Source organism: Grus americana, chromosome 16 (assembly GCF_028858705.1).
Source record: "Grus americana isolate bGruAme1 chromosome 16, bGruAme1.mat, whole genome shotgun sequence".
NCBI lineage: Eukaryota > Metazoa > Chordata > Aves > Gruiformes > Gruidae > Grus > Grus americana.
Genome location: NC_072867.1, coordinates 6,410,165 through 6,426,111, shown reverse-complemented (window position 1 = coordinate 6,426,111; position 15,947 = coordinate 6,410,165). Strand labels below are relative to the sequence as shown.

Sequence of the window (15,947 nt, the reverse complement as noted above, 5' to 3'; positions counted from 1 at the left end):
ACCCCTTCTCCTGCCTTCTGAAGTTGCACCTAACCTGTCGCTGCACAGTCCTTGGCTGTCACCACCCAAGCAGACTTGCTCCAAGCAGCCATGTTCTCTGTCCCACATCTCCCCAAAACTCAAGCAGAAAGCTTGCCAAACAGCGATGTGATTCAACAGCCTTCATACTTCCCATCTGGGACTGAGGTACCACTCATTTGCACTGAGTTTATTTTGCCTAGCACTCCTGGGTACAAAATAGCCTGACTGACATGAGGCACAGTGCTACCATGAGGCAGCAAAAAGTCTTTGGCAGCATGATCTCCCAGAAAGAGAGCTGGGTGGGAAGAAGACAAGGCTGTATTTCCTGAGCTTCACTGGAACAGAAGTAAAAGGGTAAAAGGGATGTATTCCAGTCAGCCACTCAGAGGAAAACACTGAGTTTCCCAGACCTTTCATTCTTCATATCTTCTCGCTCATGAGCTAGTTGGGAAGGTTTCCCTTCAGCAAGCAGCAGGGGTAAACTGCCACATAAGCAACCAAGTATGTGGGGAGGATAGGGCAGGAGAAAACATTTGTGGATCAAGTCAGGAAATCTCTCCTCACAGGGGTGTGGAGCTTGATATTAGATCTAACTACCAGCTTCTCTTGGAAAACAGGACTTTCGTCAGGGCTGGGCACAGCAGGCATGCCCCAGGCTGCTCAGCATCAGCAGAGCAGAGGAGGAGTGCTTCCAGCAAAGGGTCACATCCTTTGTTGCAAATGATTCATCTTGCTGAGAGGGTTCAGCAGGTCAGAGGGAAACAATAAAAGGATTTCCCAACTGGCTTACCAGATCTCTGCCAAACCCCACAGTGAGGGAATGCAGGGCACCTTCCCGGACCTCCCGACATGAGTCAGCCCATCCTATCCCACCCTGGGGGAGCCAGCAGCCCCTTCAGACAGGACTTGTGACACCTCAGCTCCAGAGGCCCTCTCCAGCAGTTTGGGAACCAAAGCCCACTTTGGTCAACTCCTCCCACTCAGGGCCAGCAACAGCTATTCCTTCGGTGGCCTCCTGTTAAACAGGGTCTCCTGAAACATGAGGTCTTTTGGTTGGGTGATCCTGCTGTACATGACATACAATAGCCTATGTGTGGAAAAACATCTCTCTACCTTGTTTCCAAAGTTACTCTGTTTGCTAAGGTCACCAAAGGTGCTAAAGGTTTCCTAAAATACCCTGAAATGACATATAGACTACAGAAACATCAAATAAACATCCAAGAAAACATAAGCTTAGGATCAGAGTGGCAGTACAGTGGCAGAGTGACCTCCTCTCTTCCACAGACAGCCTCAAGACTGCCAGGTGTCCAGCACAGGAGCTCAGCTACAGAAAGACATACCAGCAGGCCTGGGGGAAAACTTCCTATTTTGTATCATAATGGAATGAATTAGGATCATCTTTAATGTCTCAAACAGGGCCTGGGCAGACTGTTACCTTCAGGGACTCTTGCAAAGCTCCTGTACTGGTGCAGTATAAGTCCCAAGTCTCCTTTCTAGGCCCTGCTTTCCTTTGCGTGTTTTCACCTGCTGCTTCTCCCACCCACCTCAGTGCTCTGGACAAAAGAACTCTCCCTGTACGTCTTTCAGTGCATAGATATCCTCTTTGGATTCCCTATTGCTGTCCTCCTCCTCTTACTTCTGTCAGTGAGCATCTCCCCCTCCTCTGCTACCAAACTCACGACTACCTGTATGCTCATCTATTCATCCTACAGTGTTTTTGTGCTGTTTGCATATGATAAATCCTGCTGCTGTCACGTACTATTTAACTCCAGGAAGCATGGCAGAAGACCAGCTTATCTGAGACACATTACAAAAAGTGGAATTTAAAAATCTACTCATCCAGAACCACAGCTGTACAAAAGGCCATCTCCTCACTTGTGCGCCGAGGAAAAGAGCTCATCCGATGTGGTGACAGCAGAGGCCTGCAGCGTGCGTGGGTGAGAGCTACCCAGGAAGGACTGGAACATGTGTGATGCAGGAGGAGGAAGGTAAAAGCAGGAGATGGGTATTGGCATATGTCAGTGAGGGAGACGTGGTTTGGCTTTCTGCAGAGCGTAGGAAGAAAATGATTCCTCATGTATGTGTGTGTGTTGCAAGATCAGCATTGCAGAATAAAGGGATGCTCTGCCTAGGGAGATAAACTGGCTGCTCTTTGAGCATTTTAATAGCCTTTCTTTTTTTGTTCCAAAGCTTCTGTCACCAGGAGCACTCTGACTTCAGCTGTAAGACAGAGTGTGAAGCATCCAGGATCATTTTTGATTGGTCTATTGCCAACATCTGCCCAAGGCCTCCAAAAGCAGTAGGCACCAGGCCTCAAGCTGTACATGGCTGCCTATGTTTAAGCTTACCTCCCAGCTTTCCAAAGGCTTTAGTTTGCACTTCTGCTCCCTTGCAAATGTCCTTTGTCCTTTCCCTTCCCTAGCACGTTTGGGTCTCTATCAAGTTAAACAGGAGCCTAAGGCAATGATACCCAGTCCCAAGACTGCAGTTTAAAGCCACATTTAGAAACATGGTAGAGCAGCTTGCCAAACAGCTTCTTCGCTCCAGGGCAAGGGAAACTGGTGCACAGTAGCATAAGCACATCCAACATGTGATCTAGTGGGCTTGATCCCAGAAGGAGCTGCCCATCAGCCCTCTTGTGTCTGGACTGGTGCTGATGAGACCAGACACTAAGTCACTCAGCCAGCGGAGCAACTCAAGACTCAAAAAGGCTTCATTTTCAGGCAGATCCACTCCTCCATTCCACTGTGGGATCACACAAATACCAGTGTGAACACTTCAGAGAGGGTGGGACTGCACAGCCAGGGGCAAGGCAGAATGGCAGCCACCACCACTCAGGTCAGTCTGAACTGCCCTGAAACAACCCCCTGCAAAGAGCATTAGATGAGCAGCAGTTCAAGAAAGGAACCACCATCTCCCAAATTAACTCTGCAATTTTTTGCAGTTTCATTAATTCCTGCTTTACAAGGATGGGATGAATTAGCTGAAAACACAAAGCCTTTACTTCTGGCAGGGAAAGACGACATGAGCTCTACCGTCATTTGCATCCAGGCTTAGTTGAGAAAAAAACCATGCAGTCACTATAGCTTCTCTGTTAATAAGACAAGAAAAGTTATTACCCGCTTCCTTCTGGCACATAATAGTGGCACATCCTTCACCTCAAAGCATTCGTTTTCCTGTTTCCCCAAGGGACCATCCCCAGTAGAACTCTAAACAGGTTCTGTATTTAAGCCAAGAGGATAGTGATGAAGAAGGATTAGCAGTGAGCAAATAAGATGCCTGCTCCATGGTCCTAAGAGGTGGAAGATTCTCCACCACTTGCATTCTGAGTCACAAGGTACAGTGCTACTCAGACTCCCTTTCCCTCCGTGCATTTGTTTGGTTATTTAGAGGGTCAGCAAAGTAGATACCTGCAGATAATCCAGAAAAAAAAAATCCTAAAAAAGTAAAACCACAAAAGTAGAAAGATGGGAAGAAAAGGAGGGAACAAGAGAATGTAGCAGATCAGGCTGATCGGAAACAGACACAAAAGCCAAGAGAAGCCCTCCTGGCTCCCCTGTGGGGCTGGGGCTCTCCTGGCTCCTCTGTACCGCAGCCCTCAGCAAACCACAAAGCAGAGAAAACTAGCTACAGTCAGCCTGGCAGGCAGCAAGGACCAAACTATGTGCATGTAGGCTTAACCTACCAAAACTGCCTTCCCTGTTGTAGCCCCTTCTGTCCCTCTGGTAAATGGTTTTACTCCCTTTGTTCCCATCTCCTTGCACGACCTGAAATACTCATTCAGCCAAGCAAATTAAACCAGGTCCACGCATCACAAAAAACTTTCCATTTACATGCATAAGTCTAGAATTACGAAAAAGCCTACTGAACCAAGCAGAACCAGGGGGCTGGTGTGCAGGAAGGACACCTGACATCAGGAAGGAAGAGCAGGGAGGGCAGACTGAGTTGGTGCTCCCGAAGCAGGGAATCACCTTTTGCAAAAGGGAGGAATGCTGTGCTGATGAGCCTGTATTCTTTCCTGACCTGCACTCTTCTCCTTAGCAGCCTGTCACCAGGGAGATTAACAACTGGCTGCTTTCCTTAGTTCAAAGCAATCCTGAAAAAAAGAGCTGGAGCAAGAGGCTGGCAAAGGAGATTTGACTCCTCCTCACAACACACTCAAAGGGGAAAAATATTCCACATAAAAGGCAAGGACTGGGAAAAAAAGATAACTGAGATCAGCACCTAAGCAATACATGAGGGGAAAGGGCTGTTTTCCCTCCTTCCTTTCCACCAAGGAAAGTTCAATGGGAGGAAGACAAATAATGAAAAAAGCCATCAAAGCAAGCTGGTGATTCATTAAAATAAAAAATGCATTATGCATTGAGAGCCGTCAATTAGGAGATGCAAACTGCACACTGTCCTGCCACCCTAGGGGAAGCACAAGCAGCGCAAGTGGGAGAAAAGGATAAGTAGAAAAGGAAAGATTTACAGGCATAAACAAAACCCAGCTATGACCCCAATCTGAGTAGCTTGTAGGAAGGAGCAGCCATCACTAACCGACACGGAGTAGCTGGGAGCAGACTTGTGTCTCTGGATTACTATGCGGAGAGTGAACATACCTACTCTCTAGACACAGAGTGGTGTTAACTGGGGCATTACTGCTTTGAAAAAAGTGGGATATTGGTGCCAAATGAGTAAAGAAAGTATCCACCATCAGCTTCCCAGAGTGGAAGACAAACTCTGAGAAGCATCAGAAGCAAGTCCTTTTCTTCCTTTGGCTCACTGCAAGCTGTGTACAGTGAGGGAGAGCACAAAGGGCTCCCAGTCCCCTCCAGCACACCTACAGCCCTCTCCTCAGGTATGTCCTCTTCTTTCTCTCCCCACATCATATATGGAGTCACTGCAGGACCAGTGAGAGTGTGAACAGGCCTGCTGAGCCCAATCCTGACAAACCTCCCCATCCTGCTTTCTAAGATCTGACGAATATACCACTCCAAAAGGAGATCATCAGGATCATCCTCGTGAGCCTGCCCCTCTGCCTGGGCTCCGGCACCTCATTAGGATTCTGCATGACACTTTTCAAAGCCTGCATCCCTCATTGAGATGCTGACAGACAGCTGGAGAACACAAAATGCTTCCTCCCCTGTGAGGGGGCATTCTAGCCTGCGATTTCTGCTATGACTCAAGCAGCATCCACTTTAATGAGGCCATCTACTATTGCTCAGGCCCTGGTGACTGATGTCTGAGCTTCTACCTCAGCCTCCAATTGCTCAGCCCCTCCTTTTCTCAGCTGCAGGCTTCCTCAGTTGACAAAATGAGACAATGAGCAAGACTTGCAGGACAAAGTGCACCGAATTCCCAGTACTGCAGCTCCTAGCAAATCTCTGTCAGCTGAAAATCAGTTTAGCAGCTAAAAGCAAGCATGTTTAGTTGACAAGATTTGGGAATACATCATGAAGGTTCATGGTATCTTAACAATCTCCTGGGCTTTGCAAGAAATGTTTCTGTACAGGCTAATTTGGGTCACTTTTGATCAGCCAGTGTCTCTGGCATGCTGCCACAATTCCTCTTACACATACACTATCTGAGCTGCACCTCTCTTTTGTCCAATCTCCTACATTCTTCTCTCTCAATACTTCTGTCAGCCCTAGCCTTTCCTCATCAGGAAGGACTGAATTGTTTTCTAATGAAATTACAAGGCACATGAATCAAGCCCATTGAGGCATGCAGGACTTTACCATTATGTAGCTCTGCCCTCCTTACACAACACTGCATACAGGTAAGGGAACTGCACATCTTGGAAATTTCTGGGTGTAGTCCACCTCCTAGCAGAGCTGAGAAGAGTTATATTACACCCTTAGGAGTCAATCACGTTCCTTAGCTTCCCAATCCATTCCATTTATTTTGCTTCCTAGTCCCATTTACAACATTATTCTTCAGAAATGAGGATGCAAAAAATGAGTTTTATGGCGAGAATGAAGATTCTGGAAAATAGCTTTTCCTAATCTTTTATGATTTCTGATGTTTCCTCATCTTTTTCTCCTCCCAGGCTTCCTATTTGGTTTCAGTTTGCAGGTAAAATACAAATCCATTTAGTGCATAGCACTATGCATCACTGAAATTATTTATGACAAATTATTACAACAATGCTAAGGAAGAAACTCTAATCATACTTTCCCTCTGGGTTTCCAAACTGTTTTCTGAACAGAAAAGAGAGAGGAGCTGTACCACATCCTTTAGAGAACAAGGACACTGCATAAACTGTATCTTAGCAACAAACAAATTAATAGCATAACTTCCTAGTCCACTCTACAGAAAAGGCACAACCAGCATTTAGAAAGAGAGAAAATAACGAAAGCAGGAAGACTCACCTCCCCCTTCTTTACAGTCATGGACTGCCGACGAGGAGTGATCTCCTCATTGATGCTGGAGAGGAAGTTCTGTGAGATCCGCAGAGCATCCTGCAGGAGTGGATGATCAGGGTGGCTCACTGGAGTGTGCTTGAGCAAATCCTGATGCCAGAAATACAAAGAAAGAACAGAACCATGAGCAGCACTGGAAAGCAAAAATGTCTGAGGGTCCCTAAGTAGGGCTGTAGGACAAGACGCTCCAGCTTCTTCTTACAGATTAGTGCAAGGATTTACCTCTAGAGGAAGAGGATAATACTCTGCACTTCTTGGTAACACCGCTGAAGTAGCAGCAGGGTCCTACTTATGGACCCTCTCCTCTTAGTGTAAAGGGGAGAGGTTCTTATGCAGCATGACAAGTTTATTTTTGCACTCCTGCAGCTCCATGGAAAATTTGAAGGGCAAAGAAAATAGGAAAGGGGCCTAAAATTTGAAAACTACCCTTCAGATACTCACATGCAGAACAAGTGTGCTGCGAGTCACTCGATCCACTGGCTTGTACAACAAAGCTGCAGAAAAAAAAAAGCAGCAGGAACATAAGGAAGACATACCTAAACACAGCACCTACAGAGCAATTTGTCCAATGCAACTGAATGTACAAGCACAGGTTTATTAACCAATGAGCTACTTGAAAATTCCCTTCTCTAAGGTTAATGTGCTGCGCAGCCAATAAAACACACATGAACACACAGAGGATGCCCACTCGTGAGCACACCCTGCCAGACAGTGGATGAGGAGCACACAAGGTAGTACAGAACAACTGCACACAGCACAGCACGCTTCCAACAATTCCCTGGCTTGTCCCACAGGTCAGAATCAGGCCTTGCACTCTTAAAGTTGCCAAGGAAGTCCCTGAAAAGTTGGACTCCCTCCTGAAGGAGTTCAGCATGACATGCTGAGTGCTTCCAAATCTTGATAATAGGCCAAAACAGGAAGGGCATTGCCTTTTATATTAGTGAGTATGGAAGCTTCTTATAACATGGGTTGTCTTTCACTTGTGTTCACAGAGACAAGCACCATGGAACCTGATCTTGACCAGGCTCTCTAGATGCTAGCACCAGGCAAAAAACATACAACAATAACTGCTAGGATTGCATTTATGCTGTCACTGGGTAGCAGATATTCTCTTAAAATCACAGCAGCCCTTTGGTTAGCCTGGTTTTACCCAAAAAGACTCATGAGATTTTAAACTGGGCAGGGGTTTCCCCATGCATGCATGCATGCATGCAGCTTACTATGCACGAGCTCTGCTACACAGCAAAAGGGAACTGATTTCCCAGGTAGAGCCAGCAGAGACTCCATAATCTTCCAGCATTTAAAAAGAAAAAGGGAGAGTGGAGTTTTGGCAACAGCCTCCACACAGTCCTGACAAACCACAGTCTCCTCTGCATGGATCACTCACTTTCCAAGGAATTTTTCGTCGTCTGATCTTTAGATTCCTTTGTGCTTCTAGCCTTTAGATTCTAAAAGAAAAAGAAAACCCATGTAGCAGACAGTCAATCACCTTGAAATATCATATGGGAATGTAAGAGACTATCTGCTCCTCCAAAGGAGGGCCTAAGTGTGAATGGAGAACAGCCCCATCACAGTTCAAGTCAGTGAAGGAAAAATGTGCTTTCCTTCTTGGTAAATCCACCATTGCCATGTCACAGGCACCCACACATCTCACATATTAAGTAATTTTCTTAGGAGTGCATATCAATAGAGATGAAGCAAAGCAGGGAACCACCTATAGTGACAGGGATGGTGGAGTTTTTAAATCACTTGCAGGGTAAAGACATGTCCATATGGATGCAGCTGTTGTCACAGCATGTATATACCACCAATAAATACAGTACAGGACTGGGATTCAGTACCCCCAGGATATATTTCCTTACACTTGTACTTGGAGTTGGATGACCTTGGACAAGTCAGCTCTCTTCCATGGCAGAAAAGGAACAATGCCTGTGACTCTTCTCTTTGCACATGAACTGTGAAGCTACATGCATTAATGTGCTGAGCTCTGAAATCCTCACCAGATGCAAATGCAAAAGTATCATCACCATCATTCCAAATACAGTAGTTACTAGTGTGATTTCAAAATTATCCTTCAGAAAACAGCAAAAAAGAGGAATCACATTTGCACAGAGCCCAGGACCCAGAGGTCTTAATCTCTGTTCTGTCTTCTAGGGACTACCGCAATACTATCTATATATACTACTATTAATAAATGGGAAAGTCCATGGAACGTATTTTAGTACTGAAAGAAAAGTAAGCACAGGGGAAGCTACATTACTAATGAGCTGACACCACTAGAGCACAGAAGTGGTCAGGCAAAGGACCAGAACCTGATGGAAATCCTCAGGAAATGAGAGAATAGAACACATTTGCACTCTTAGTACAGCAGGTCCCAAAAGGCAAGCCTTGCTTCCCTCATTTCACAGAGGGAACAAGTTTTATTTTACCACTTTATCACAAATATCTAAAAGGACATGCAATATTGAATGTACTCAGGAGTTTTTTCAGATCAATAAACACCCTCAGTATTATTCAGCTCTGATTATTTATCTGCTTGCTTTTAAAGACATGCATACAAAGTTCATGTTTTCTTGGCAACTGAGTTCTTCAAAGTATAATCACCACAATACAAAGAATCAACAAGACCATGCACTGCGGGCAAAGCTGGTGGCCTGGGAAGCCTGAAAAAGTGTTCAAAATGCTTTGACACACGGTGGTACTCTTAAAGATAGGAAATCAGAGCAGCACAATGAATAACATTACAGATTACGGTTGACACACTTGCCTTTTTAAACAGAGAACAAGCCTTTCCTCCTCTCCATGCCAGTGAAGCCTGCAATTCCACTGCTGTAATGCAAGCCATTAAGGATGGCTTTTTACACTACAGTCAGCATCATCATTAGCAAGAGAAATATTTAAGAAACTCAAATACAGCCTTCCCTTCTAGAAACGCATGAAGGTGGCACAGAGCTGGGAAGTTCAAAGCAATGCTAATTTTTACAAGACTGTCTGTGCGAGGACAGCACATAAAGGCTGTCTGTGTGATAATGTCTATTAGCCCAAAGTATAATCGCTGTAAGAACATGAGCTGAAGCAGCGAGTCTATGGGAGCTCACAACTCCTCCAGAAGTCAGGGCTGCAAAGATACTTGGAGGATAGACAGGAGTGACATCACAGGGTATTAGTCAGATCCAGACAGCTCGTGTGTCTGAATACCATGACATTACCTCAGAGATTTCAGCAAACTGAGCATTGGCTTGGCAGCATTTCTCTGCTGTCTCCATAGCAACTTCATAGTTATCCACAAAGGCCCGGTACACTCCCAGCTGGCTGGCCTGCAGGAAGCAAAACAAAATAAAATAAATACTGGAGAAGATGACAGTTTAGGATGGCCAGCCTCAGTATCTAGTGATCAGGTCATGTTCCTTCACACCAATGAATTGCAGGGAATGCTGAGTGGGCCCAGAAAGACATCTCTGACTTGTCAGCTTTGCTTAACCAGGGCAGGTGCTCCCAGGCACCCAGTTCCATCTACACTGAACAGGTTCACTTGTGAAGGATGTGGAAGCCTGTGAGAATGACACATCCTTATTACTGCCATCTATTTTTCCTTTCTGAGCTGCCAGATTAGTATCTATTAATATTTTAGCTCATTGATGTAACTGGAGCTGCTGGCTATTTGCCACAAAATATGAATCAGACAGGAATGATTCAGCCCAACAGCACAAATGTGACCCCAGTAAGCTACTTGTTGTCTTTTGCATGATGGACACACTAAATCAAACCCAGATATTAGCCCATATCTGCATTAGTGAACATCATTATAAGGGCAGCAGAGGGCTGAAAATACAGAAGAGACACCAGAACACCATCTGTTTGGAAGGCAGTTGATTGCAGCACTAGGTGACAGAGAACATCAATTTTTCCAGCAGAAGGAATATGCAATGGGACCAGAAGAAGATGGAGCAGGCCTCAGAGTGCAGTAATAAGCCATTATTATCATTGAGTCTTAGCACTGATCCCGTTTGCTTAGGAAATGCAGCCATATTCATGCCAAAGAACATAAGATCCAGCACGGGAAATCCCTGGGTAGCTTCCAAGCTTGTCTGGGTTGCAGAGCTGGTTTTGTGTTGCAGAGCTGCACAGGCTGTGCTGTAAACACCTCAGCAGCTTGAACATGCTTGCAAGCGCATGGTCAGTAGTGAGCCAACAGGTGGAGTGCTGTAAAAGGCTCCATTAAAGAGAAGTTTGTTACCAGAAGAGCTTGCACTTACCTTCTTTTTTCGCAACTTCCCTGACACTTCTGCCCAAGACGTGCAACAGGCAGAGCAGTTAACCTTCCCACAGACAGTGCTCTTTTCCTCTCCTGCTCTCTCATAATCACTGTGTTCTCCATTCTCTATGGAGCTTTGTGCAAGAGATGATGGAAGAGAAAAAGCCACCCTAAGGAGAACGTTCCCTGCACAGACTCCTTTAGCTAACAGAGGCTAAGAAACAGTGACCTATTTCCTAGGGCACATTTTACTGAAAGATTAGGAATCAATTTCAACCCTCGTACAAAATAACATGGTTATGACTGAAGCTGAAGGAAACTGCATTGACTTATGCCAGGGATGAGCTGGCCCCAGCAGTGTGGAGAGAATAAAATCTGTATTTGCCACTGGGGCACAATTCTGCAAAGAAGCTGCTGTCAGAATTACTGATCCTTTGCAGGACTTATGACATTTGGGTTTGGATGATGACAACTAACATGGCAGAACTTTAAAGTTTCTCCATTTCTGTGTGGCTCATTTCCTGCTACTCCTGAAGTCATTCTAAGGTTTTGTTTTCTTCCTCTAAACATGCTGTCATGAAAACATCTTTTCCATTGAAAACTGAGCTTCCAATCAAAGCAATAATGCTCACACACTGTTTTCATGCTGGTTTAAGTTTTCTCTTTTTCAATTAAAAAGAATACACTGAAAATCAAAAAAGCTTTTGTAGAAATAATTGGCTTTTGGTTAAAATTTTTTCCATTCCTGAGAACTATCAGTGATAATATTTACTAAATATTTCTTCATTTCTAAAACCAGTTCTAAAGCGTTTCCTTTGTAGTTATAAAAAATACGTACAAAATATTCCCCAAAAATGAGAAGCATATTTCATTCCCACATGCCTACTCTCTTTTTTTTCTTTTCCTTAGTTTCAACAGGAAAAAGGTGGAATAAGTCACAGATGTTGCAAATGGATTGTAGTTTGTGCCAGCCACATGAAATTCTACAACTCCTTGCATGCACAATCTATAACTTCAATCTACAGTGCTTTGTTTTGTGTGATATTAAAGAAAATTAACATCCCCAGGGACCTCAGGATAATAACAAGGATTCCAGTGTTTATCATCAGATTGCATGACATGACCACAAGTAAACGGTCTGCTCCAAAAGATTCGATGTACATCCTGTAGAGACGTCTTGTAACGCCTGATGTTCTTGCTGTCTCTCTCATCTAGCTGCTTCCCACTGCCTGCCAAGAATTATTAGCTTTATCTCACCCAGCAAAGAGTTCACAATTCGCACTGACACTGTACCAAACCACCAGAAACTGAAACTGCTAAGCTAGCTCAAAGCTTCCTGCACTAAGGCAATTTGCTCCTTTGCTTCCAATACTAATCCAACAAAATCAACAATTCTGTTACAAACACACAAAAATCAGGGGAACGTAAGAGTAGCGTGCCAGAAGGGCTTGACTCCTGGACCTGTGATCTCTGTCAGCAAGAAATGGTCTTAAACAAAGGCCTGAGTAGCTGTACAGCGAGTCAAAGCTTGCTCAACAGCCAGCAGGGGTAAAGAATATATTCAGGTCTTCTTCAATTAGTGCTATCTTCATTGCTGCACTACACTTTCAACACAGTTTGTGAGGCTGCCGCTTTCAGCAGCCTTCTGTATCTTTTTTTCAGCAACCAGCAGCAGGTGGTTTTGTCTTCTTAAACCAGTTGCTCAGAATGCATACCATGAACTACTCACCAAGGCACCAGCTTGACCCCTCCTGGCTAAAACATGCTGGCAGTGAAAAGCAGATTCCCCCATATTTCGATCTTGAGCTGCTGGCCTGCATGGAAAACATCATCTTCCAGGCCCATATTCCCCCTGCTTCATAGGGGATGGGGCTGGTGCTGGGCCACACAGCTGCTAACAATTGAGTGACCCTGGTAAAGCACACTCCCCATCCAATAAACCCCTCACTGGAATGTCAGTCCTACCCTGAGAATCAGAGGCACCTCAGGAATGCAGAGATTCTTTTCTAAAAAGGAAAAAACAGCTCCTTTAATCCTTTGCTCTCTGCACATGCTAGGGGAGAGGCTAAAGGGGCCAAAGGAATCTCCTAGAATGCAAACAATTTGTCATCTGGCTCAAACTCAGCAATTTTAATTCAGCCTCAGGAATATGCTGTATATGTCTTTGTCCTGTTCTGCACTCAGAGAATTTTCTTGAGGTTGCTTGGAGGACTCTCAAGAGCAGGTTGACTGCATCAGCATAGCAGCAAGGGGAATATCAAGGCCAGGATGATGGTAGGAAAGCAAAGCCAAAGGTGATGACCACAAAACAGAGAAAATCAGCACAAGCTAGGGCAAAGCACCACAGAGAGAAGGAAGTATGTGTGAGGGAGCTCATCAATAATGAGAAACACTTAGCTGTCGGTGTTAGAAAGTACACTTTCAAACACTGCCATTCTCTCATCTTCCTCTAAAGCAAATGGTTTGATGACACTGCAGACACCTGGAGATTCAATGTTTCTGCGAAATTGTATTTATATTAGTAGTATAACTTGCTAGAGTCTTTAATTAAAGGCAATGAAACAGCCACTTTTGCTGTAGGCCCTTCACTGCAGTGAGGCAAAGCTAGAAGCCTCGCATCTAATCCAGCTACGGGCTTTCATCCCTTCGGTCTACGCGTAGTCATACCAGGACCTACGAGATGAATGAGAGGTAACAGAAGCTTCGGTGATGGTAGCTGACTCACCAACTTTTGGAAGAGGTCCCCTACACGTTGTTGGTGACTCCACTGCTGCACTCGGGGAAAGAGCCCATCATAGAATTCTTTGTGGATCTCGTAGAGCTCAGGCACTTTGAAGAATATTGTCTCAATCTGCTGACTAGTCAGCACAGGCTGAGAGGTGGTGGCAGCTGCTTTCAAAGGCTTCATAGGCTGAAATAAGGAATGAAAGAAATCGTTATCATGCAAACCAAGTACTTTCACCCTTGCCACATTACAACACATCCCTTCAGAGAGTTGTTTTTCATCCTATTAATAAGTGATATTTGCATTCACACAACTCCTGAAAGCTAGACATTAACAAATTGTCTCATGGGGATCAGCCACCCCAGCAGGTGAATTTTCCCAGGATATTAATGGTGTGATTAAAATCCCTTTGCACTCCATTTCCTTAATCTCTGTTCAACTGTATAGCAATGTGTCTAATAATTAGCACAGGATACTGAAAGACAGGGCTCCTGGATACTACCACACTAATAACTCCCTGGTTGTGCCATATACAGTCCTTTCTTTGAGCTTTTCTTTCTCTACTGGATAAGAGGAGTAACAGGTACCCTTTGCACCCGGCAACTGTAACTATAGTATGTGAAGTTCTGGGAAACTTCGGATTGAAGTAGCAATGAAAATCCAAGTACCAGCGTTTGAAATGGTATACGCCACCAGCGCTTACCAGCAGCAGAGCCTCCAGGTGGCTCAGGTAGGTTTCCTCACTGGCTAGGATTCCTGACAGGACCCATTTTCTCATCTCCAGGCCTTTCTCCAGGTCTGGCTCACTCTACAAAGAAGTTAAGGAGAAAAAAGAAAAAGACAAAAGAAAAAAAATGAAGAAAAAAAGGAGGAGGAGGGAGAAAGAAAAAAAAACAAGAATGAGGATGGAGAATAAAAGGTATTACTCAGCTGACCACAGCATACTTGGTTTTTTGGCTTACTTTCAGACTAAAAAAAAAAAAAAAAAAATCAAACAAAAAACCCACCTGTGCTCAGTGTCCTGTTTCTAGAAACACACAAACATAAAACATTAAAGAAATTTTTATTTTCTAGCAACTGATGTCACTTAGGTTATTTACAGGTGTTATCGTTAGTCATCCAATTTTGGTGCCTCCATTATGTACCCAGACTTCTTCACAAAATTCAAAACATAGAACTTAAAAATTCAGAAGTTATCCTCTTAAACAAATCTTAGGGGCCCCGGGTTATGTGCAATTCACTCCCTCCTCCCATTAGGGTTCTCTATGATCTTACTCCAAAGCCATGTTTTTCTATGCAGACAGGATCATTTCCCCTGCATCTACACAGATGCGGATGAATATACAGCGGTTACAGCCTGACATTGCTGTTAAGATGGCTGTTCTTTCTCCCACTCTCTACTATTCACTAAATTATTTTTCAGTGCCAGCTTGCACAATGTCTATTTTTAGTTAGAGGATGGAATAATCAGCACTGCTTGGAACACACATGCTGATTTTCTTATTGGGATTCCATGAAGGAGTTCTTAACCAAAACAACTGAAGAAAGAGAGGGGAAAAAAAACACATTCATGGGCAAATGCACACATCAAGGGAAGACTAACATCAAGCATGAAGAGAAGCAGTAATCCCCTCTGCTGAACTTCAACTATCCTTCCTCTCAAACCTGTTACCTGAAAAATGTTTAACCTGATAAAGTGAAATTGAATAATTCCATAAACTCTGAAGAAAATGTGGCTGAACAATGAAGGTTATAAATAATGAGAAACACACACCCCCCTTACAGAATCTTACTTCCAGCTCTCTTTTTTTTTGTCATTCACAGAAATGGCTTTGTACAATTCGTGCAACCTTTCTATGTTGTTAAACGTCTCTGAGAATAGAATCAGTAGTTGGATCTGAAAGGGCAGACACTTTTCAAGGGCTTTGGGTAGGTTGTTTGGGGCTCCATCCTACTCCTGTTAATATACAGAAGAATCTTCAGCTATTGATTTCAGCAGCAGGAGGACTGCCTGAACATAAAGCCCTTCTATAGCTGACAAAAAAAGCTCCATTTAGTTTAGGGTCCTACGCTTTGAACCTTGCAGATGTATATATGAGGTTCATTATGAAGAGACGGTATCTTGGCTATAGGTAAGCTTACAGTAACTATCACATTCTGAGCGTGACTTTGAGCCTACGCACCACATGAAGAAAGAAATGGATCCTCACGCTCCCATATATTTCTGGATTCAGTCTCACCAATAACCATCCTGATTTTTAAATGCTTTCATTAAATTTCACAAGCTACTTTCCAGGCTAAGAGACCTTGCAGCAACTACTTTATAAAAAATTTGTGAGGTGTCAAATACTGCCATCACTTCTTAAATAAAAGTGGCAGACAGAAGCTGCTCTAAGGAAATGAGTAAAATTTACACACACATCAGGTACTACATGGAAAGAAGAACTTGTCTTTGCATCCCACCCTTCAGTGAGGTTCAGCAAGACCCATAGCGCCTTTTAAAAATCTTGAAAGAGCATCTCAAAGCAGTTAGGAATTTGTA

At 44.1% G+C, this 15,947-nt stretch overlaps 1 protein-coding gene across 2 annotated transcripts in view; it reads right to left on the bottom strand.

Annotated features, from left to right (window-relative positions):
- Window positions 1-15,947, bottom strand: part of BCR (BCR activator of RhoGEF and GTPase) — a 106,738-nt gene that overhangs the window by 29,991 nt on the left and 60,800 nt on the right. The window contains exons 4-9 of one of the 2 annotated variants that reach the window (XM_054843842.1): window positions 14,109-14,213; window positions 13,406-13,591; window positions 9,635-9,742; window positions 7,813-7,873; window positions 6,867-6,919; window positions 6,375-6,515 (exon numbers count right to left, since the gene is read on the bottom strand). In XM_054843842.1, the coding sequence (XP_054699817.1) occupies window positions 6,375-6,515; window positions 6,867-6,919; window positions 7,813-7,873; window positions 9,635-9,742; window positions 13,406-13,591; window positions 14,109-14,213 (654 nt within the window). The remainder of the gene's footprint in view (window positions 1-6,374; window positions 6,516-6,866; window positions 6,920-7,812; window positions 7,874-9,634; window positions 9,743-13,405; window positions 13,592-14,108; window positions 14,214-15,947) is intronic. The other variant, XM_054843843.1, reaches the window with a different exon arrangement.